The following is a 25036-nucleotide window of genomic DNA, read 5'->3' on the forward strand; positions in this document are numbered from 1 at the left end:
GTTACCCCTAGAAGGAAGCAAGGAACATTTCTCTCCATTCCCCATTCCTGAAATTCTTGGAGGGGTTGGAAGGGATGCTCAGGAACGTATTGCCCTTTTCTCTGGGTCCCTGGAATTGCCTTCAGGAAGGAGGGGAGGAGGGACTCAGTTCCCCATTTGTCTCAGGCTCCCCATCAGTGTTCCCTCTAAGCTGAGTTAACATGAGCTAACTCACAGATTTTTAGCCTCCAGCTCACATGTTTTTGTCTTAGCTCAGGAAGGATGACCCCAGAGGACAATGATTTGTGCAGTAACACATAACTTGAAACTCACAAAGTATAATTTTTGCTCACAAGACTCTGCAGCTTAGAGGGAACACTGCTCCCCGTTGTTGGGATGGAGAGTAGGTTGTGCTTTGTCTGCAGCAGTGACTCCACACTTGGGGGACTTCCGTGTGGTGGAAGAAAACAAAGAGGAGCATCCAGTGATGAATTTTGAATGTGTTTCCCATCTCTAGAGAGACCGGTTGCTGAGAATTCAGCCTTTGGCACTGCTGAACCCCGTTACTTGCATAGCCCCACCTTGTTTTCTTTACTATGCAGGAGCAAGTTGGGAAGCAGCTTTCATTTTTCTGTTCCAAAGGCTTAACATGATGTGCTTCAGACGCTGAAGCAGTACATAAGCATTGTGTTTAGGAACATTAAATCCAGAAGAAAAGGGTGCATCAAAGACTTCACAGGTCAAATCAATTAAAAACAACCACTGAGCCAAAATTAACCCCCTCCCTCCCATTTGGCTGCTATTTCCATGGCATTCATATGGCAAGTCCACCTTTTGGGGTGATTTTTCAAAAGAGAAGGATCTTTTGTTTGAAAATAGAGAGAGGAAGACACTGTCTGAGAGAGAGAGCCCACACCGCAGAAGGTCAGCGAAATAAGTGGGCAGAGGTGACTTTCTTGAAATTTACACATGCCTCCCCCCGAAATTTGTATTTTAAGTTGGGAAAGCTTTGGCCTTGAACTTTCAGCTTGGTACTTGTTAGAGAACTGTGCATGCAAATCTCCTTGATCTTCATGCTGCCTCTTCCAGTGGCCTACGAGCAATTACCAGTTTCTTGATAGAGCGGTCATACTGCAGTCTGCTTTTGCAGGCATGAAACGTTAATAGAATTGTAGGCTGTCTTTTGACCCTGCTGGCCTACTAGGGAGTTTAAAATAGCTGTATGGGAGGAGAGGCTTAGCTCAGTGGAAGAGCCAAAAAGGGCACCTTGATGCATATTCTGTAGTGCATTTTGGCCAGTTACACATGCCAGCGCAGCAGTGGTTTCCATGGTACTCCTATCTGCACTTTTGAGAGGGGCAGCATAGAGTCATAGAGTTGGAAGGGATCTCCAGAGTCATCTAGTTCAACCCTCTGTGCAATGCAGGAACTTCACAAATACCCACCCCCCATCCCCAGTGACCCCTGCTCCATGCCCAGAAGATGGCAAAAACCTCCAGGATCCCTTGCCAGACTGGCCTGGAGAAAAATTGCTGATTTACCCCAAAGTGTCAATCAGCATTCCCCTGAGCGTGTAAGAAAGGGCTGCAAGAACTAAGCACTGATGCAACCCTTCCTGCCCTCCTTCTCATGATCTGCCTTATTCACAGAATCAGCATGGCTGTCAGATGGCCATCTAGCCTTTGTTTAAAAACCTCCAAAGAAGGAGAGCCCTGAGCCCATCACCTCCTGAAGAAGCCTGTTCCATGAGAAATCATTCCGTCAGGAAGTTCTTCCTAATGTTTAGTTGAAAACTCTTTTGATTTCATTTCAACCCATTGGTTCTGGTCTGACCTTCTGGGGCAACAGAAAACAATTCTGCACCATCCTCTATATGACAGCCCTTCAAGTTCTTGAGGACGGTTCTCATATCTCCCTCAGTCCAGGCTAAACATGCCCTGTTCCTTCAACCCTTCCTCATAGGACTTGGTCTCCAGACCCCTCACCATCTTCGTTGCCCTCCTCTGGTCATGTTCCAGTGTGTCTATATTCTTATTAAATTGTGGTGTCCAAACAGAACACAATAGTCTAGATGAGGTCTAACCAAAGCAGAGTAAAGCGATACCATCACTTCACTTGATCTGGACACTATACTGCCCAAAGTTACATTTACCTTTTTTAGCCACTGCTTCACACTGCTGGCTCTTGTTTAGTGTGTGGTCCACTAAACCCCCTAGATCCTTTCTGCACGTATTATTGCCAAGAGAAGTCTCCCCCATCTTATAATTATGCATTAGATTTTTCCTACCTAAATGCAGAACTTTACATTTATCCCTGTTAAAATTCATTTTATTGGTTTTAACCCAGTTTTCTAGCCTGTCAAGATCATCCTGTATCCTGTCTCTGTCTTCTACTGTATTTGCAACCCCTCCCAATTTAGTATCATCTGCAAATTTAATAAATCTTCCCTCTATTCCTTCATCCAAATCATTTATAAAGATGTTGAACAAAACAGGTCTCGGGACAGATCCTTAAGGCACTCCACTTGTCACTCCTCTCCAAGAGGACAGAGAACCATTCACAAGCTCTCTTTAGGTGCGATCTGTTAACCAGTTACAGCTCCACCTTACAGTAACTGCAGTTCTAGTGAGCAGTCACTCACAAACCACATTTTACCAGCTTGGCAACAAGAATAGTATGTGGAAGCTTATCAAAAAGCTTTGCTAGAATAGAGATAAACCTGATGTGCAGTTGTGGACAGCAGTGGACTTAGAGTGGGAAACGGTAACCTGCCTCTATCAAAAATATAACGCATTCCCTTTTGCAGGTAAGTGCCCTGATATCCAGAACTGAAAAGATGGAGTTTGCACATCTGTTTTCCTTAGAAAGAAACTGTTGTCATTGTGGTGGCCCCTCCCTTAGAAAGTATGGCTTGGGGGTGGAATTGTATTAGCCAGTTATTTTTGCAGATGGGCTAGCGAACGCTAGAAACTAGAGCGTGTGATTGCCACAATTATTCTCAGGATTGAATTCAATGTTTGTGAACTTCCCTTCTAGATGCAGCCTGTTGATCTCCTGGGCATCACCATTAAATCCTTGGCAGAAATCGAAAAGGAGGTAGGTTCTTTGGGGGACATTGCCGTTCACTCCTTCAGCACCCAGGTGCCTTTCATGGTTGGATAAGAATTCCTTCCCTTACAACGAGGGCTCAGCATATGCCAAATGTTTTTTTGTTAAGCATCAAGGGAACCTAAATTCTTTTCTTTTTAAAGCCAAATCCTTCATTGTCTGTAAATTATACCTCTCTTGCTTAATTTATTTTTCCAGTTTATTGTTGCCACTTTGCATCACGTGTTTCTGTTTATTGTTGCCACTTTGCATCACGTGTTTGTGGCTTCATGAAACACCAAGGAGGTCTGAAAAGGCCACATTAAGGCAAGGAAGTCTTCTGGGAAGCTTATTCAGGGCCTCCTTCAACTTCTCAGGCTTCACCAAGACTCGCCTTCACGCATTCTAGCTAATCATTTCAACCAGAGGGGCTAGAAACCTGGGGTCTCCAGCCAGGTCAAGGGGCCTAAGTGCCCCCCAGGAGAAGATGATATTGGATTTATATCACGTCCTCCACTCTGAATCTCAGAGTGGCTTACAATCTCCTTTATCTCCTTCCCCCACAACAGACACCCTGTGAGGTAGGTGGGGCTGAGAGAGCTCTCACAGAAGCTGCACTTTCAAGGACAACTCCTACGAGAGCTATGGCTGACCCAAGGCCATTCCAGCAGCTGCAAGTGGGGAATCAAGCCTGGTTCTCCCAGATAAGAGTCCACGCACGTAACCACTACACCAAATTAACTCTTGGGGGCACAGCATCAGGGATCCCCAGTGGGCCACCCTGGACTCTCTCTCAAGCGCAGGCTATGTGGACGTCTTATTTGCAGGCCCTCCTACAGCCTCCCTTCCCTTTTCCAGGCAGCCCATTCTGAGCTCCTTTGCCTGGAAGAGGCCGGGGAGGTTCTAATTAGCAGTGCGAATGTTCAATATTAATCACTCTCTTAAAACTGACAAGGGAGGTGTTTGTTTAACTGCTTAATTTCGGCAACAGTGTCTTCCCAAGCCTTTTTAACAAAGGAACTATAAACAAGAAAGAATTTGGAAGGCTTAATGTTATGCAGATCTTGAAGTTGATTGGGGAGGTATTTCCCCCCTCCCTCCCTTTTTCTTCTTCTTTAATCTCCCTTGCTTCTCCTTTTTCCGCAGCCAGCCCTCCAGAGCACAGTCACGTGTAATGATCTTTAAACGAACATATTTGCTAACTGGCAAGCATTCAGGTTTCTGATTTTTTTTTTAAATGTTGATCCCAGTGATTAGCTGGGAGTTTTTTGGGGAGGAGGGATTCCTCCCCGCCCTCTACCTCCCCCCTCCCCCTCCCACAATCCCAAATGACTGGAGAGATTCGTCTTGATTATAATTGCTCTTACCCACGCATATCTAATTTGTGTCTTTTTAAGTGTTAATTAGTAAACAGTTTGAGCTGACATCTTTATGCGTTTGCGTGTTTGAAAAATGGCGCTTATTGCTTATTTAGCTGCGGGCATTCGCTGCTCACCGCGACATGGCGACATTGACATAAAATTAATGAAGACATGGTGTGCCAATTTTTTAAAAAGCCCTTCTTGGAAAGACTCCTTCTTGACAAAGGAGTCTCCTTCTCCTTCATGCCATTTAATTTTATTTTTTCTAAAAAAAAATAAAAATAAAAAGGCTGAGGGAGAAGCTTTTCCCGTACATCGTTTTCTGCGCGCTCTTTGCTAATCAGGCATTCCTTTTACTGTTTGCAATTGCTCAGAGCCCGTTCCCTAGTTAGCTAGGCAGCATATCACCTGGCTTCTGGGATAACACCTAAATTTCTTTCTTTCACCTCCTCCTAACTTTTTTGACATGTTAAACTTTTGAGAATAATCACCTTTTAAAAAAACAAACCAGGCACACACAGGGAAAAAAAACCCTCCAGCAATGCCTCTTATGGTCTTAAAGTGCCATCTAGTGGTAGCACTGATTGTTGCATCTGGAGGGAAAAACAGTTGAGGCGGGTGTTAGAGACTCCTGAATAAAATAGTATTCAGTTTGCAAGACCTGGGCAAGGCTGTTAACGATAGGATGTTTTGAAAGGACATTAATTCATAGGGTTACCATAAGTCAGAAACAGCTCAATGGCACTTATTTGTATTTATTATTTATTATTCGATTTTTAGCTCGCCCTTCCCGTAGGACAGGCTCAGGGCTTGTTTTGTACAAAAAAACCAACAGAAGAAGATGATATTAGATTTATATTCCACCCTATACTCTGAATCTCAGAGTCTCAGAGTAGCTTACAATCTCCTTTATCTTCCTCCCCCACAACAGACACCCTGTGAGGTGGGTGGGGCTGGAGAGGGCTCTCACAGCAGCTGCCCTTTCAAGGACAACCTCTGCCAGAGCTATGGCTGACCCAAGGCCATTCCAGCAGCTGCAAGTAGAGGAGTGGGGAATCAAACCTGGTTCTCCCAGATAAGAGTCCATGCACTTAACCACTACACTAAACTGGCTCTCATTTGCATATTAGGCCACACCCCAACATCGCCGCTGTTTCACCCGGGGCTTTTTGTAAAAAAAGACCAGAAGAGACTTATTTGCATATTAGGCCACATCTTTTGATGCCAAGCCAGCTGGAACGGCATTCTGTGCATTCTTGCTCAAAAAAAGCCTTTTCACTTACACACACACACACACAAATGTAGGAGCAACCTGAATAGCCCATCAGAGCATGGGAGCTAAGCAGGGTTGGCCACATATGGCCACCAAGGGAAACTGCAGTTACTCTTCAGAAGGTGGCAGTGGCAAACTGCCTCTTCTCATTTTTTGCCTGGAACACCTGTAGATGGGGTCACTATGAGTCAGGTGCTGCTTGAAGAAGACGACGATGACATGGGATTTATATCCTGCCCTCCACTTCGAATCTCAGAGTGGCTCACAATCTCCTTTATCTTCCTCCCCCACAACAGACACCCTGTGAGATGGGTGGGGCTGAGAGGGCTCTCACAGCAGCTGCCCTTTCAAGGATAACCTCTGCCAGAGCTATGGCTGACCCAAGGCCATTCCAGCAGGTGCAAGTGGAGGAGTGGGGAATCAAGCCCGGTCCTCCCAGATAAGAGTCCGCACACTTAACTACTACACCAAACTGGCTGTCATTGACAGCATATGATTGTCTTCTCTAAACGTAAAATAGAGAAGGCTGGTTGGTGGCGTACTTACTACCTGGCTCTGGGAGTTGTATGAAATTTGAACCAGCAGCTAATCCAATCTGTACGCTCACCTTTTTTCTGTCTTGGAATGTTATTCCCTTCTTCCAGAGTTTTCAGAGCAGCATATATGGTTCTCCCTGCTCCACCTAATCCTCACAAGAACTCTGAGAGGTAGGCGAGGCTGACAGAGAGAAAGCAAGAGAGAGCACAGTTGGCTCAAGGTCACCCAGTAATCTTTATGACAGTGAGAAGACCTGAACTCGGGTCTTCTTAGCCTTGGTTCAGCACTCTAAACGGTATATTATACATACAGGAAAGAAAAATGTTAGCATGTGTGGTTCTCTTTCAGATTTTGGCTCTTTTCAGACAGCCTATCTATTCCATTCAAGTAACTGGCTACTAACAGGTTTTTCCTGTCATGTCAGACAGACCCATTTTAGTAACCGGCTGCTTGCGTAATTTATTTATCTTTTTACACAATTCTGCTTCTATCCCATTTGGGAAGGGAGCCTGTGCTATTCCTGATGAAAACTGCTTTTTTCAGGTTTCAGATCCTTCTGCTTTGGAATCACTGTGGGGGACTGTGAAAATGTACTGTAGCGCTTCCTGCAATGTCTTTTTTCTGTACTCTTTTCGCCTCACGTGCGATCCTCCTTTTAAAAAATGTTCTGTTAGGAGTGCCATGGCACTGAGACAGGACCCTGATAGCACTATTGCGCTGATTTGTGGTCTAGTTTCAGTGCCATAGTGCTCCCAGTAGAATGTCCAAAAGAAGAAGAACCACCACCTCTGAGGAAGATTGTATGTGGAGCAAAAAAAGGCGGGAAAAGAAAGCTGCGCAGCTTGAAATGACACAGCGCTTCAGATATGGCTCATTACCGGAAGGAAGGTTGCTGTGTGAAATCCCCATCCCTTTACCAGTTACTCGATGACAGGCCAATAACAAATACCATCTGGTGTACAAGGGTAATTTGAAAAGACTCCACGTTTCTATAGCTTTGCCCGGGATAAAGTATTTTTGCTCCATAACTGCAAAGACGTGGGCACCGGGAGGCGCCATCTTTATTCTGAAGTCTTGCCATTTGTAAAGGTGTCATTTTGCATGGCAAAATATATTTTCAGGGAGAGAGGAGACAGACAGATACTTAAACCATTTAGTGTCAAAGAAAAGCCAAACCCATCACATAAAATAAAATAAAATACCAAAAACAGCCTAAAACCAGGGGTGGCAAAACTTGCTTCATGTAAGAGCCACATAGAATAAACACCAGATGTCTGAGAGCCACAAGATGGAAGGGAAGGAGGTGGAGGTGGAAAGAAAGAAAGCAATTTTAACTTTAAATGCATTCTCCAAGCCATTAGCTTTAAAAAGAGAAATGCCTTCTCCAAGCCAGAACACTGGGTGTTGGGGGCTTCAAAAGCCATACAATATGTGTGAAAGAGCCACATGTGGCTCCCGAGCCGCAGTTTGACCACCCCTGCCTAAAACCTTGGAGGGGCCAGAACTGAGTGGAAAAGCTCTTGTGCTGGATGCAGAAGAATTCTGATCCTCACATCACAAGTGGCAAGGGTGGGAAAGATCCCCTTCCTTGGAGATCCACTGGCCATACTGGGTTGGGAAGACCAACACAACATCTGGATGCTTTGTGCATTCTCCAGTGTCTAAAATCCAAGACTATCATGAGATTTTGATGGGGGGGAGGCAGCCTATCCATCCCCACCTTCCTGCGTGCAAACCTGCAATGCCCTGTAAAGTTCTTAACCAGAAGCCAAGAGGGATGTTTTTGTCACTCTCTGACTTGTTTGGTTCCTCTATGATAACTCCAGGGCATCTGCATTCTGGCACTTCTGATTTTAATCTTTAGCAGTGCTTACCAGAGAGCACCTCTGACGGGAACACGCGGTGCTTTTTTTCTGGAAACAGAGGTGCTGGAGCTCTCAAGAGGGAAATGAAGGAGAAACCCACGGGTGCCCCCATGAACTTTTAAACATTTTGGGGGGGAATTTTGTTTTCACAAAGAGGTTCTGGAATTTCATTCCACCACGTTTCCCCAGGGGAAAAAATCCTGGGCACATCATGTGTACATCAGAGAAGAATCCCAAGACCCCAGCAGCACCAGCCTCAAGACCTGGCTGTTTTTTGCAGTTACATCAGTGGCCTTGCTGACCTGGGAGGCAGAAACTGTGGCACGGGAAGGGAGCCATTGAATCCTGAGCCTCCAGAGGATCAAAACAACCATGTTACTAATGCACCACTGAGGCAGTCCAGAGGGAACCGTCAGAGTGCAAATGAGACTTGACTCTCTAGTTAGTAGGGTTGCTTCTGGATGTCCCCCATGTTCATCTGTTGTAGCGTGAGCTTTGTTGGGGAATCCCAGTGTATCCTGATTGCCCTCCCTCTGGACGGTACTTCTGATCATATATCAGCAGACGCTGGGTATCATACAGGAAGGCATTAAGTGTGGTGGAAAGCCTGTCTAGGAGCTTAATTTTTTTGAAGGCCTTTCAGCTTTCGAAGGCAAGGAAGGAGGATCACGGTTCAATGGCAGAGCTTGTGACTTGCATGCAGAAGGTTGCAGGTTCAATCCCAAGCGTCTCCAGCTAAAGGATCCCAGGCATTTCTTAACATGAGACATCAGAATGCTCAGGGCCGGCTCGCCCACTAGGCAAACTAGGGGGTTGCCTAGGGCACCGGGAGGAGGGCGCCGAATTGGACTCCCTCCCCACCTGGTGCCCAAGACAACTGCCTAAGATTGCCTCTCTCCCCCATCGCTGCCGCCAGCCCCCTCCTCCAGCCCCCTCCCTTCCCTTCCACTGTGCTTCGCCCGCCCCCTCCCTCCCTCTGAGGAGTGTGGTGCGATGAGGCTAGGCCCTATCGGCTTTGAGGCAGCCGACATCTGAACATTTTTTAAAGAGAGAGCTGGGGGAGGCTTCGCTCCCCCTCACTGCCAGTCGAGGTAGGCTGAGCTGAGTGACCCAGTGATCTGAGCCAGAATAAGGCAGCTTCCTATGTTCATAGAATGTGTTCATAGCTCCCTCCTGTGGTACAGCGGAGATGGCACACACACGCCTGCACAGGAACTGCCTTTCTCAGCAATTGGAGGGAGCTAATAAATGGGATTAATTTTACTCACATCACTTATATTCCACCTTTCTCACCAGCATTCAAGGTAGATTACGCATAATGAGTCAGTACAGTCAACAAAATGGGACATTCAGTTACCAACGCATTTGAATCTTAGAAGTCTTCAGTCACCAGAAAGAACTGGAGCACAGCACGTGTATTCACAGGATGCATTAAGTGGTTCAGAAATCACATAAATAGGATCCTGCTTACAATAAGCTGTGCATCACAGCATATAACTCAGTTCCTAATTTTTTATGAAAGCAAGTTTGTAAAATTATACTTAACAGGGCTTTTTTTGTAGCAGGAACTCCTTTGCCTATTAGGCCACACATCCCTGATGTAGCCAGTCCTCCTGGAGCGTATTAAGAGCCCTGTAAGCTCTTGGAGGATTGGCTGCATCCAGGGTGTGTGGCCTGATATGCAAAGGAGTTCCTGCTACAAAAAAAAAAAAAAAGCCCGGCCTACCAATCTGATTTTTAGTCCTCATTTATGTTTATGATTGTGGATTTGGGATTTACAGAAACAGAATGATTCTCCCCCCACCTCCGGTCTATGTGTTTTCATATCCTACAGCATTGAGCCTGGAACATGTGGGATCGAGGCCTACGGATTCTCTGCCTGGGCTTGCCTCTTGGTGGAAATTCCCTGCAGGGTCTAGTGAATGCCATGGATTGTTTCTAAAGCCAACTGGCTGCGTTGCCCTTGGCAGGAAAGCTAAATGGAGTGACTCTAATCAGAACTGGGCAGTTTTCCTCCAGCCTTCTTTCCAGCAAGATTAGCTCCAATTCAGATGGTAACTTGTTCCTTGCATACTTGGCATCCTCCAGGCAGGCTTTTTCCAAGGGTCCCAGCAAGAGCTGTTAGCAGCTCCATGATTCCCAGGACAGTCAGGAACTTCTGCTTCTTCCACAAGACTGTGCCCTGGACTGCAGGCTGGAAGAGTATGAGGGTTGCTCTGCTGGTTCCTACAGTTCTTCACTGTACGTCAGGGTTTCCCATGCCAGTGGTGGGCTGAGGCCTCTCTCTCCTTTTGCAAACTGAAGCTGGAGTCTCCCAGTCACTTGCAGGTGGCATCCCTTCCTCAGGGGTGGAATTCTAGCAGGAGCTCCTTTGCATATTAGGCCACACACCCCTGATGTAGCCAATCCTCCAAGAGCTTACAAGGCTCTTTTTTGTAAGCTCTTGGAGGATTGGCTACATCAGAGGAGAGTGTGGCCTAATATGCAAAGGAGCTCCTGCTAGAATTCCACCCCTGAACATATAAACATATGAACATACATATGAAGCTGCCTTATACTGAATCAGACCCTTGGTCCATCAAAGTCAGTATTGTCTTCTCAGACTGGCAGCGGCTCTCCAGGGTCTCAAGCTGAGGTTTTTCACACCTATTTGCCTGGACCCTTTTTGGAGATGCCAGGGATTGAACCTGGGACCTTCTGCTTACCAAGCAGATGCTCTACCACTGAGCCTCCGTCCCTCCCCTGCCTTTCTCAAGGGTGAGTGCTTTGAGATCAGGGAGCTTTTTAATCTTGGAATTATTTCCAGGGCTTTCTTTGTAACAGGAATTCCTTTGCATATTAGGCCACACACCCCTGTTGCAGCCAGTCCTCCAAGAGCTTACAGGGCTCTTCTTACAGGGCCTGCTGTAAACTCCAGGAGGATTGGCTACATCAGGGGTTAGTGGCCTAATATGCAAAGGAAGTCCTGCCGTTAAAAAAGCCCTGATTATTTCTCACGGCACACAAGCGATTCTCTTTCAGAGCATCACATCTGATGACACTGGTTAGGATTTTCTATCCTGCAAGCACAGAAAGACAGATCTCTGCCCTGAGGAGTTCAATGAAAGTTTAACCAAGACAGCAGATGCAGACTTGGCTTTTGTTTTGTTCAGGCTTAAAATTTTAGGCGTGTTCCCCCCCCCCTCCTGTTAACTTAGAAATGAAATAAAAGGAATGTTTAAAAGCAGAAAAGAAGAAAGGAAATAGATGTGGGGAGAGGGACGACAGTAAAGGGGAAGGTGGTAGAAATCCAGAAGGTGTTGAGGGCAAGGAGTTGAAGAGGCAGGAGATGAAAAAGACATGGTGCCATACTGAAAGGCCTAAAGGGCAGCAAAGCTGGAAAAAAGTACAAAGGAGGGCAACCAAGATGATTGGGGGCAGGCAGGTTTGGAGCGCCTTTTCTTTGAGGAAAGACTGAAGAGTTTGGGGCTTTTCACTTTAGAAAAGATGACTAAGGAGGTGAGGCATGATAAGAGGTTTATAAAAGTATGTATGAATGTATGGGGTTGAGAGAGCTGTCAAACAGACATTTTTATTTTATTTATTGTTGGAGCACTCTGTCTGGGGCAGTGATGCTCTGTATTCTTGGTGCTTGGGGGTGGGCAGCAGTGGGAGGGCTTCTAATGTCCTAGCCCCACTGATGGATCTCCTGATGGCACCTGGGTTTTTTTGGCTACTGCGTGACACAGAGTGTTGGACTGGATGGGCCATTGGCCTGATCCAACATGGCTTCTCTTATGTTCTTATCTCTCTCTCAGAAAACTAGAACTTGAGGGGATACAATTAAGCTGATGGGCAGTAGATGCAGGACAGACAAAAGGAAATACTTCACATAAGGAGTGATTAAAATGTGGAATTTGCTGCCAGAGGATGTAGTGATGCCCACAGGAATAAACAGCTTTAAAAGGGGATTAGATAGATTCACAAGGGATAGGTCTATCAGTGGCTATTTGCCATGATGGCTGAGGGGAACCTCCTCATTCAGAGGCAGTAAACGTCTAAATCTCAGAGCCAGGAGGCAACGGGTGTTTTTACATTCAGTTTGATCCAGAGTTTTAGAGTCTTCAAATTGCCTGCCACCGTTCCGCTTTAATTATTTCCCTTTTACATTTAAGCGTTTCAATTTGGGGGGGGGGAGCTGTCTCTGATCAAAGGGCAGCCAGTGCTTAGTTAAATGTATATGATTGCTTGGAAATTGTGTCAACACTGCAAAAACAATACAAATGTAAATTACTAGATGAGGCAAGCAATGATATGTAAAAATTTCAAGTGCTGTCAGTTCTCATGCAAATTATTGGACCTTGTGGTGGCTTTTGGAGGAGTCTTTTAAAATGCATGAAAACTTCTACAAGTTTGAAACTCCTGTAGAGAAAAGACCAGATCAAAACTAGTGTGGAGAAAAATGTTGCAACAGCAGCTCAGAAACTCATCTCACTGAAACAAATATATATGCTTCAGGTAGCAACAATGCAAAACAGTTGTGAGAACATCAGGTAATGTAAAAGGTGAGTTTCCAATGCGGTGATAGAGAGTCACAAACTGTCAGTGTGAAAAGATCCAACATCAGGGGAAGGCCTCAGCCTCTATGCCGTATAGTTGGGCCTCCAGCGTAACTGTTTGGTTACTGTGTAAGGCAGGATGGTGGACTAGATGGATCACTGGTATGATCCAGCAGGACTTTTCTTATGTTCTTCAAGGACAGAGGGCCAGGGTGTTTGAAGTGACAGAAGACCTTCAGATGGCTGGAGATGTTAAAGTCAGAGGGACAAAGATCATGAGCAGGGATTGTTTGTTTGATATATTTGTGACCTACCTTCTTGGTGCTTACAAAGCTTTAAGATCAGTTGAGGCGAGGGGCTTTTTTTGTAGAAAAAGCCCAGCAGGAACTCATCAGCACTTTAGGCCACACCCCCTGATACCACCATTGTTGCGCACAAGGCTTTTTTGTAGAAAAAGCCTAGCAGGGATTCATTTTACTTATGTCACCCACTCTGCAAGCAGACTCTGGCGGCTAACAATCATCATAAAACATTTTAAAATTACAGTTGTAAAAAGATAAAAAACATATATAAACAATTGATCACCATTGTTTCACCAGCAGGAGCTCATTTGCATATTAGGCCACACCTCCTGACACCAAGCCAGCTGGAACTGTGTTCCTCTCTGTTCCTGCTCAAAAAAAAGCCCTGGTTGAAGCCAACAAATCAGAATGGTAAAAAAAAACAACAACTACAAAACTTTAAAAGTTGAGAAAATTGGAGCTTCCACTTTTGATACGTCTGGAGGACTGAAGGAGGGGAAGAAACCGGTGACCCTCCCCTCCCCGAAGTGCACAGGTGGTTTTGGTGCTGGAGCTGCTGCCTCTTTAGAGGTTGTGGGACATCCAGGGGGACTATTGGGGGGAAATAAGGACAGGAAGAATAGGCTGGGCAGAGCGGCCAATGCAAGGCTAAGGCGTTTAAGATGGATGAGCGCCAGGGGTGAAAAAGGAGGGGCGTCGCATGGCCTGAGGAGTAAGAGTGGGGAACCATTTTTGTCTTGTGTCTGGCATGTAAGGTGGCAGGCCTGCTTTAAATGTTGTTTCCTTTTCAGAATTCTTGCAGGTGTGTGTGTGGGGGGGTGCTCATTTCCTGTCAGCCAGTTATGAGCTTTTTACAGGAGAAACACAAGTGTCCCCTTTGTCCAAGGTGCCTTACCCTCATGCATCTGCGCACATTTCCCCAAGCGAAAGTCTTGCAGCGTGCAAAATGGCCCAGACGGCATCCAGAATTGTTTCCTGCTGCTGGCAGTCATGCTGAAAGTGTGTGCTGCAACAGTTGCTTGCGTTCATTCCTTCTCCCCTCTTTTTCCACCCATTTGTGGTCAGAGGAACAAAGAAGAAAAAGAAGACTGCAGATTTTTACCCCACCATTCTCTCTGAATCAGAGACTCAGAGCAGCTTACAATCTCCTTTATCTTCTCCCCCCCACAACAGACACCCTGTGAGGTAGGTGGGGCTGAGAGAACTCTCACAGCAGCTGCCCTTTCAAGGACAACTCCCATGAGAGCTATGGTTGACCCAAGGCCATTCCAGCAGGTGCAAGTGGAGGAGTGGGGAATCAAACCTGGTTCTCCCAGATAAGAGTCCACACACTTAACCACTACACCAAACTGGCTCATGGCTAAGCGCTCATCAGAACAGGGCCTGACAAGAGACGGGCCATGGAGACTGAAAGCAGAGGAGATCTCCAGGTAGTTGGCTGGGGCAAGATGTTTGATAAGCAAAAGCCAGGCTTCAGATAAGGAGTCTTAGACTCAAGCTAAACATGGTGGTAGACCGGGGTGGGCAGCTTTGTATGCTAATTTACTGGTCGTCTATGTAGAGGCATCTGCCTATATATATGAAACATTAGCTTCCATTTCAGTGCATCTATGTAAGTGTGCATGCACACGAAAGCTCATACCTTGAATAAACTTTCGTTGGTCTTAAAGGTGCCACTGGACTCAAAACCTGTCAGACATGATGGTGTCCTTGCGGTGGCCACAAGGACAAAAACGCCATTTTAAACATATTATAAAATGCTGCAGGGCTCAGGCCCACAATGTGATGCTCTTGTTCCCCCCCCCCCAATGCCTTTTCATTTGTGTTAAAAGTCCCACCCCACAGCTGTTTGGGCACTTGGAAGGTAGGGGGGACAAGAGGACTATGCTGTGGGCCCCTTTTCTCATGGCCTTTTAAAATGGCTGCAGCGTCCCTGTGGTGGACACAAGAAGAAGACTGCAGATTTATACCCCGCCCTTCTCTCTGAATCAGAGACTCAGAGCGGCTTACAGTCTCCTATATCTTCTCCCCCCACAATAGACACCCTGTGAGGTAAGTGGGGCTGAGAGGACTCTCACAACAGCTGCCCTTTCAAGGACAACTCGTGCGATAGCTATGGCTAACCCAATGTCACACCAGCGGGTGCACGTGGAGGAGTGAGAAAACAAACCCGGTTCTCCCAGATAAGAGCCTGCACACTTAACCACTACACCAAACTGGCTCACAAACAAGGATACTGTCACATTGGATTTGGCATCTTAGAGTTTGATGGAATTTACATGCTGTTTGGATACCAGGATGCCCTCTTTTTGGACCTTTTTGACTTGGGATCTCACTTCCTTGAGTATGTAGAAACTTCAGACCAAAGAGACAAGGCTCCTAGCTCTATTAAGACTGTAAAAAGAGGCTGGCATTCTCCTAAGGGTTGCAGTATTCTGTTGGCTGCACCATCACCACTGATCTTTGTGGTCTCTGTGCTTCACGTTGTTGCTCTGTCTGAAATTTGATAGACAGACTTGTAAGAATTGTGCTGCCCGTCTCTAAACAGGCCTTACTAGAATCTGCGCTGAGATCACAAACTATGGGGGAACACTCCATTCCAGAGGAGTCGTTGACATTGGCAGTCGCTGTTTCCTGTCATCCCACGCCTTCAAAATCGACCCATGCAACTGCTTCTGTGGTGTCCATATCGACCTCGGCTTCTCCTTCTAAGAAACCAAAGGAAGGACAAGCACCGCAAGTCTCATAACGGCAGTAAAAACCCTGCCAAAAAGAGATGCCTCTTGGCAACTCCAGAAGACTCCACTCCGGCTGACGCCTACCCACTTACCAGATCCAATGGCTCCTTCAAATCTTGCAAACACGGACTCATCGGGTGAACCCCCCAGTTCGAAAACAGACAGGTCTTACCCTTGACTCCACTGAAGGGGATGAAATAGACCTCATACAACAAAGCTCAGGCTCATCGAGCTTGGCATCCGCCAGCCATGCCGAATCGCCAGATAGAGACCATTCAGCCCCAAACCAACCTGTGTGGCTGGTTGCTTCAAAGGCTCCGCCAGACCCCTGTCGACGTGTGGTGCTCGTCATTCTTCCACTTCTTAGAAGGAGGAGCCAAAGAGGAGTGTGACGCTGAGGAGATCCACATCGGATTCTCCTGCTGCGGCCGAGGTCAATATGGATGCCACCAAAGCGGTTGTGTGGGTCGATTTTGAAGGCATGGAACGGCGGAAAGAAGCGGCCACCAATGCCAATGACTCCTCCGGAGTGGAATGTTCCCCCATAGTTTGTGGTCTCAGTGCAGATTCCAGTGAGGCCTGTTGGAGACAGGCATGATTCTTACGAGTCTGACTACCAAATTTCAGACAGTGCAACAGTATGAAGCACAGGGAGCATGAAGAAGATCATCGGTTACAGGTAAGCAACCTGTTTTTCTCTGTACTGCAAAAGAATCTCGACTAAGGGGAAGAAGCTTCTGTTGTGCCCTCTCCTATCAGAACTGGGGTGGGAGGAGTCTCAATGGGTGCTCCTCTCACTTGGTCCAGAGTCTCTGTTCTGTCCTCTCCCATCAGAATCAGGTGGGAGGGGTCGCAACAGGTGCTCCTCCCACTTAGTCCGGGGTTTCCCTGCAATAGGGGCAGTTGTGGTGCTGCTTCTTCCAGAAACTGAAGTACCACAGGTGAGGAGAGAAAATAATGTGTGCAGAGGCTCCTGGGGGTATTCACATTAAGTCAGAAGCTGCCACACTGCGGGGATAATGCAAGAGTGAGACTTTGGGGCAAAGTGTTTGAGACACGGAAACCCTGGGGGGAGGGATGCTACCAAACTCCACAGCCTGCTGCTTTAACTAACATCCCCACTTAATGCTTTCACTTCTCTGTGCACATAGCAGACCCAGGAGTCCCTTTTCTGCTTCCTCATTCCAGTTTCTTCCCCATACAGTTTTGTAACATTCACTTTCTTGTATCAGTTGCCTTGAAAGGGCTGATAACATTAAAATGAGGGGGGGAGAGAAATTCATTGGAAAAGCCAGCACTAAAACGAGGGACATTCAGGATGGCAGCATACAAAAATTTAAAAGCAGAAATGGAAGAAGGCAAATGTGTGCGTCCGTATCTGTGATCAGATCTCCCATTTTAAGGCAGGCAGTTAATCAGATAGAGACAGCAGCTGGTGGAACAGTTTGAAGTCTTTTCTCCCACCAGCCTCCTACCAAAGCCTGTTTGCCTCATTGAGCATTGAAAGGCGGTGGTTAAGAGCGTTGGGAGGCTTGTTCAATTAGCTCCGTCCGCTGGTTGACCTTATGCTTGCTGTTCTCTCACTTGAACCTACCTGGCAGGGCTGTTGTGAGGATAAAACAGGGAAGAGAGAACCCTGTCTATTGCTCTGAGATTCTGGGAAGGAGCACAGCATAAAAGGATAGTAGGCAGGTAAATCTTCTGTACCAACCCTCTGGTGACAGCCCTGAGAAGAATGTTGGAATCTCCCTCTAGGAAGATTAGAGTTCAAATACCCACTCTGAGACAGAAAGCTCCCAGGGTTGACCTAAAGCCATTGATCTCCACCAAATATATCCTGGCGGCTGTTTGTGAGGATTAACGTGAGGTAACCCAGGGTTTGCCACTTTCACCCTTTGGAGGGAGGCAGACAGTCTGCTTCCTTAAATAAGTATTTGGCAGAAGGACCCTACTGGGAATAGTAGAACATACTCCTTGACATGATCAGAAAGTGTTGCTCGGCATAGAGAGCAGTGGAGCAATAGCTCAGCTCCCAAAGGGGGTGGTTGCAAGGACAAGGCAGCTTCTCGGTGTCGGGGACTTGGGGGTGATAGTGGTGTCTTTTAACCTTGTTGTAGGAGGTTGGCCAAGCACAATGAACCCTCAGAAATGCTATAGAATTGCTTTTATTAGGACTTGCTGCTGCTGGAGGCAGCTCAGGACTAGGATGGTGCTTTGATTTGAGAACAGGAAGGCAAATTGCCTGGTTCTTGTTTTTTTTTTGGGGGGGGGGAGTATTTTTCTATTTGTATGCACATGTGTGTGCACGTGCACCTGGAAGTCATAGTGACCTCTGATGACTGATCCCTACTGGAGACCTGGAGAGTATTCAGGGAGGTGGCTGAATAAAGCCTGCCCCCGTCTCCCAGCTCTGGTATTTCAAGGTGGTGGTCTCCCATCCAAGTTCTTGCCAGGGTCAGCCCTGCTATGACAGCACCCGCCTCACGGTCCCACTGGATCGTTTTTGTATGTGCCACTTATGGCTACCCCAGCCCCTTTTTCTCCTCAGTCCTTTTTTAAAAAACTTTTCCCTCAGGACTATAGAACTCAAGGGGTGGGTAATATATGGATTTCTCTGTACAAGTCTCTTCGGGGGTTTTGTTTTCAGATAGATATATAATTCTAATTCGTAGGGGACCACAGCAGCTTTGTCAGTTTTCTCAAAAATATAGGCACCAGAGAACTTAAAATAAACCACAGATATTTATTCAAATACAAAGTCTTAAACTGGGGATATGGGAGATATTTACATGGGCTATAAAGTATCTCACTCTGTTAACAAGTTGCTCAGTTGTTTCAGGTTTTCTAATATCTTTTTCTTCTTAGTTTTCTCAGGTTCACAGTTCTTATATGATACACTCTCCACCACTAGCATAGGCTGGCCTCTTGGGTGTAATGGGCCAAGTCTCTCAAGTCGACTGGAGCCTCTACTCCCAGCCCTTCAGACTCTTAGACCCACATATATTCCCTCAACCACCTCTCTAGTTCTTAAGAGATATGTATGTGTCTGTGACCGTTCAGGTCTTCACGGTGACTCTTCCTTTTAGTCACACACAGCCCCTTGCTGTTTTTATAGAGCTAGCAGTCAGCTTTGCTTCTCTTGAAGACTCTCCACAGCTACTGCCTCCAGCTCTCTCAAAGACCAACTCTCTCCAGCTCTGTCAGGCACTATCTGACTCTCCTCAGTCATTAGCTGTAAATCTCCCACTGAGAGTTCCGAGCACTCTGGCCCCCACCCTCAGGTCACCTGACGCAGGCTCTGTGCGTCTTCAGTTTTCTTTGATTAACCCATACCTTACCGTCACACCTGCTTAGCTTCTGAGCTCTGATGAGATTGGGCTTGCCTGGGCTATCCAAGGCAGGTCAGCAACTTGCTTGGTTCTTATGGAAAAAACAAGTCTTAATACAGTGGCCAACTAGTGGGCCACAATACTTTTTAAAAAAAACTGTACTGTGGCAGTTTTGCCACAAGGTGGCAGTATAACCATATACACTTCCTTAGTGCTGGTTTTGGAGTTGGATGCCTTTCTCCGATTTCACCTGACTAGCTAGAGCGGAGACTGGGCTGGATTAACAATTAAACCAAGTAGGCACTGGCCTATGGGCCCCCATGCCTTTAGGGGCCCCGGGCTGGCTTTCCCCCTGCTTGCAGCCCTCCCAGCCTGTACACGCAGCCAGCAACTGAGCCACTCTATGCCTGACTTGCCTGGTGCAGCGGCTGCTGGCGTTACCAAGTTTGCCTCTCTCTGCCTTCCCCCCCCCTCCAAGCTTTGTCAAAGGGGCTTTTGAGAAGGTGCTTGCAGGCTGCAGTGGGGGCTGCAGGTGGTGGGGCAGGCACTCTGAGATAATTTGCGAGGAGGCCTCCATGATTTTGACTGCCTAGGGGCCTCCACAGGGTTTAATCTAGCACTGAGCAGAGATTGGGGGGAATGAGTTGTAGGGTCACTGGAAAGTTGCAGATAGGCTGTAGTCCACTTGCCCCCCTCCCCCCAGTACCTGCTGAGTGCAGTGGGGACATTGTTACTCAAAGGAGTGGGATTCTAACAGGAGCTCCTTTGCATATTAGGCCACACGCCTTTGATGTAGCCAATCCCCCAAGAGCTTACAGGGCTCTTTTTTGTAAGCTCGAGGAGGATTGGCTACATCAGGGGTGTGTGGCCTAATATGCAAATGAGCTCCAGCTAAAATTCCACCCCTGGTTACTCAGCTTTCAATCACTGTACACGGTGATTTCCAAAGCAATGCAGGTCAGCACCTTCAGGAGCTTACAGATGAGGGGGGAACCGTGCGGGAGAACTTCAGGTAGCAGATAAGCCGGTCCAGTTACTCAGGCAGGTCACTGTTTAAGATCAGTTATTCAAGAACGAATGACCAGTATTCCCTGATGGATGCTTGTGGCCCAGGGTAGAGTCAGAAAGCACTTTTGTCACATCATAGCTGATCAGGCCCTAGTCAATATTGGGATGAGAGAGGGCCTGAGAATCCTTCTGAGTACAATGCTTGGCGTGTTGGGATGGAAGGAAGGCAGGATCTAAATGACAAGATAACGCCCCCCCCGGGGGGGAACAGTAAAAGGGGAGGTGGCTCTTGGGCAGTGTTCCCTCTTAGCTGTGGAGGCTTGTGAGCAAAAATTCTCCTTTGTGAGCTACTGGCATTAAAGTTGTGGCTACTGCATAAATTTGTATGCTCAGGGACCATCCTTCCTGAGCTGGCTGAGCTAAGACAAAAATGTAGAGCTGGAGGCTAAAAATCTGTGAGCTAGCTCACATGAACTCAGCTTAGAGGGAACACCACTCTGAGGGACTGCTGGGGTGAGAGACTTAGAGTGTCCTTGCCCATGAGGTGATGAGCCTCGACCAGGGTGAGGGCTTTTTCAGCCCTGGCCCCAACCTAGTGGGACGTACCCCCCCTGGAGATCAGGGTTCTTTGGGACTTACTACAGTTCCACAAGGCCTGTAAAACAGAGCTGTTCTGCCAGACTTTCTGCTGGGGTGGTGGACGTTCAACCATTTTGGCCTCCCCTGTCCATGGCCCCTTTCCCAGTGCCCCTGCTGTGCTGGATACTATTTGGGCACTGGGGTTTCTTGGGGTATCTATTCCTGCCTGACATGAGGCATGGGTTTTTGTTATTTTCTGTTATGGCTATTCATTGTTGTATTGTTTTTTGTTGCTTGATGGGGTTTATGTTGTAAGCCACCCTGAGCCCATTTCTGGGATAGGACAGGGTTATAAATTAAGAAGAAGACGACTGCAGATTTATACCCCGCCCTTCTCTTGGAATCAGAGACTCAGAGCGGCTCACAATCTCCTATATCTTCTCCCCCCCACAACAGACACCCTGTGAGGTGGGTGGGGCTGAGAGGACTCTCACAGCAGCTGCCCTTTCAAGGACAACTCCTGCAATAACTATGGCTAGCTCAAGGCCATTCCAGCAGCTGTAAGTGGAGGAAATAAAAAAAAATGATGATAATTGCCATTCAAGAAACAAACCTGCATGGCCCCACTCTTTCGTCTGCATCAACCAGACCAAGATTATCTTTCTTGGTCATGCTGTTGTGAGATAGGAGTTTAAAGGTAAAGGTGCAAGCACCAGTTGTTTCCGAGAGGAGTTTAGAGATGGCTAAATTAACGGACCAAAAAACTGACAACTAAAAAGTTGTATCTAGTGAATTTGGTAGCAAACGCTCTTTTTAAAAAGAATTCTTGTTTATGTTTACAAGAACATAGCAGAATACCTCTTCTGAGAAGGGGCACGTTACAGCACGCTTATGCAGACTCTAAAAATTGTTGTTGTTGTTGTTCACAAGTGTTCTTCTGTGACAATGCAGATTGAATTGGTTCACCAAAACTGCTACATTAAGGGATTGAAACTTCTTTTATTGGACTAGAATCCTTTCTAACAGAGCTAAGAAAATACTTCCAGCTGGAAAGGGGTCCGCTCAGCACACTCATTCTTGAGCTGGTTTGTTTTTTCCTTGTGTTATTTGGACAGGTGCAGAGGGTGGTCATTTTGCGGGAATGCCGTCTGACCAATTCTTTCTGTCTTTTTTCTATTTCTGCAGTACGATTACAGCTTCAGGACGGAGCAGAGTGCGGCAGCCAGGCTTCCCCCAAGCCCCACTAGATGTCAGCAGCTACCGCAGTCCTGAAATCCTTCAACTCCTTGAAAGGGAATCACATGTACTACTGAATGGGGGGAGGCACGGACTCCCCAGCCTTCCTTTCCTGCCCCCCCTTCCCGCGTCCTAACAAGCAGTGTTACTGGAGACCCTCTCCTACTAAAGGGTTTTTTTCTCCCTAATCAATCACCATTTTTGTACAGTATGACTGATGGGGGTATCTTAATCTTTGGTTGGGTTTTTTTTTTTTTGTATCTGTTGTTTTGGAGATTCAGATTGGACTGTGGTTAACCCTTTTTCATCAGCTGCCCAGATCTCCCAGCCTCTTCTGGAATTGCTCCATGTCATAACCGAATTAACGTAGACCTCGGTGGGTGCTTCTGTCCAATCCTCCCTTACATCCCTCCCCCTGCTTTGCCGGGCAGTCTCTGAAATCCCATCAAAGTATCTTTCTATAGAAGGAACAGACGTCTGGCCCTTAACTTTTAACTAGGATCCACAGTTTATTGGAAGCTTGTCCTGGAATGGAGAGCAGAATTGAAACTCAGTGCAGTTTCTGTTACTCAGTCTCCAGAACATTTACACATCCTCTGCCCAAAACCTAGATCTGTTATCTCAGTAAAAAAGAAAAAGGGTTTCCTCCAGTTTGTATAAAGACAATAAACTCATAGGTTCAGTCAGTCAGTGTTCTTCTATAAACCTGTGGCTGTTTCGTTCAGTACTGACTTAACAAAGGGAGGGAAAAGCCAATCATTTGCCTTCTTCGTGACAAAAATCGCACAACTCTTCATTCATGCTTGGAATGACCTCAAGACCTTTCCTAGCCTGGACTTCCTTCCGGCTCATGAAACCTGGAATTATCCTTGCTCTGTTCTACGTTTGTCTCCCAACCCAATTTCCCTAGAGTTTGCCATCATCTTTTTTCAACGGAGAGGAATCGGCCTAATTTAATGTTTGCCTGGAGATGTTCTGTGACATTCCCAGAACTGCAACTTCATCGCAAGCCTGAAAGGAGCCATCAACTTCCTTCCTGCACCCATAACTACTTGAACGTGGCAATGAACAAAATGCCCGATAGAATGTGTCAGTGACTTTGGTTGCCTCTTTCGTCTTTGACCCACCCATTGGCTGCTTAAAACGAGAGCGACCACCATGTGTGCCTCCAGGAGCCTTCTTGGAAGGACCTCAGACTTCACTCTTTTTTAACAAGGCTGGTACAGTTTGTCCAGCCCAGGAACAATGAAGCTTCAGCCTCCAGCATGTGTATCATGGGGATCTCCAGCCACTATCCTTAGAGCCCCAGAGCATGCCACAGTGCAACCTGTTACCAGAAAGTTATTTTGGAAAGTCCTATTGGATCTCTTTTGCTGCTTCATCATGAGTCCCTGCCAGAGAACAAGCACTGCATTATGCAGGGGTGGGATTCTAGCAGGAGCTCCTTTGCATATTAGGCCACGCACCCCTGATGTAGCCAATCCTCTAAGCTTACAAGGCTCTTTTTTGGAAGAGCCTCTTTTTTTTTTCTTGGCTACATCAGGGGTGTGTGGCCTAATATGCAAAGGAGCTCCTGCTAGAATTCCACCCCTGGCATGGCAGACGGGGGGGTGGGGTTGAGGGTGGGGTTTGTTTTTTTTAATGGGCAAGAAACAAAAGGGGAGGGAAGGTTCGAATGTGGAACATGTAAATACTTAATGTCTAACTGTATTAAAATGCAAATAATTGCCATGGTCACGTCACTCTTAATGTGGGTTGTTTGGCTATCATTCACCTGTTCCTTTTACACATCTTGCAGAGCTTAGGTAACATGGATCAAGAACAAGAGTCCCCATTCTGTGTTGTTCTTAGCAAGGGTGCCTTCCCCCACCCTCACCCCCATTCAGAACTGCATTGTTAGGAAAGCTCGGCTTCTGAAAAGACTCCGTTGTCATTGTAGACATGTAGCAAAATCCAGTCAACTGCATGCACTTGACAACTCAGAGAACAGCTGGATGTTCATGCACAGCCCCTCTGGCCCTACAAACAAATTGCACCGATGTCTCAATCCAGGGCAGGATCTGTGCCGTCTCTGTAACTGGTTTCTAGATTAGCGGGCCAGGTGTGACAAAACGTATTTGCCTTTTTGGCATTTCTGATTCATCTCTGAGGTCTGAAATCAAGATTCTCCAAAATACAGCAACCATCCATCGTGCCCCTAGAATTCCAGCTCCTTCCAAGTTTGCACTCCTGTCCCACCCTATTTCTTGCTGCTATTTTTTTTTCTTTCCTAAGGCAATGAAATATATTGGGCAGTACTTGTTGCTGAAAATATGTGGCCATTGGCAGCTAGTAGAGGGGGAAAGTGTTATTTGTACCTAGAGATGATAGCTGAGAAGTTAACAAGTGTGGTTGTTTCCTACAGATATGTTTTAGAAATGCAGTTGAAATGTTTTATGGTTGATGAAAGTGATACTGTCCAAAATGTGGTCCATCAAGTTCTCAGAGATTTCGAGGGCATGCTCCCCTGGCAGCATCCTGGACTTCCAGTTTGGTGCTGCAGCCCTGCGTAGTCTGGATTCTTGCACACACAACGAAAGGTGTTTGGCATACACCCCACCATCCGCAGTGTTCTCTATCAGTTGTGCAGACCAGGAGGGCCTGGTGGGTAACAGTTCTTTGCTCCTGTGTTCAGAGGCATTGATATAGGACCCTCGAGCCTTTAGATCAGAGCTGTGCAGTCATGCCTCTTAGTGTGGCGACTGCATCTTTTCTACTTTGTTGGTCAGTTCTACATTTAACATTTAGCCATCTTCTAATTTTTTTAAAAACCAGTCTGGAGTGTTTGGTAGAGATGCTGAAAATGGCCTTGTTGTAGTGGACAGTTTCTTGAGTGTGGGAGGTCTTCTTTTCTGCATAGTGTCTTCTATGGTTCCACCATTTTATCCCTTTTTTAGCAAACCTGGAAAGATCGCTGTCCTGGGGTCTGTCCAAGCAAGCAGTACCATTTCACCTGTAGACAGGCTGGTCTGTGCAGTGACTTGCGCAGAGCCCCGATGAAGTTTCACTGGCCCTAGAGGTGGGAGATCTGAGGCACGCATAGGCCTGCATGTTCTCTACCTTCTTAACCAGCTATTGCTAAGAAGTGCACAAGGTGTGAGCCTCTGCCCTCCCCCTCTTGGTGGTCGCTGGGATGGCGTGCCTGAAATGCTTTGAAGTGCTTTC

General features: G+C 46.7%; 1 protein-coding gene across 2 annotated transcripts in view; it reads left to right on the plus strand.

Annotated features, from left to right (window-relative positions):
- MVB12B (multivesicular body subunit 12B) overlaps positions 1 to 23039 on the plus strand; it is a 148913-nt gene extending 125874 nt beyond the window's left edge. For both annotated transcript variants that reach the window (XM_060251271.1, XM_060251270.1), the window contains exons 9-10: positions 3016 to 3075; positions 21782 to 23039. In XM_060251271.1, the coding sequence (XP_060107254.1) occupies positions 3016 to 3075; positions 21782 to 21868 (147 nt within the window). In that variant the 3' untranslated portion in view covers positions 21869 to 23039. The remainder of the gene's footprint in view (positions 1 to 3015; positions 3076 to 21781) is intronic.
- Positions 23040 to 25036: the final 1997 nt, after the last annotated feature.

Source organism: Heteronotia binoei, chromosome 12 (assembly GCF_032191835.1).
Source record: "Heteronotia binoei isolate CCM8104 ecotype False Entrance Well chromosome 12, APGP_CSIRO_Hbin_v1, whole genome shotgun sequence".
Classification (NCBI taxonomy): Eukaryota; Metazoa; Chordata; class Lepidosauria; order Squamata; family Gekkonidae; genus Heteronotia; species Heteronotia binoei.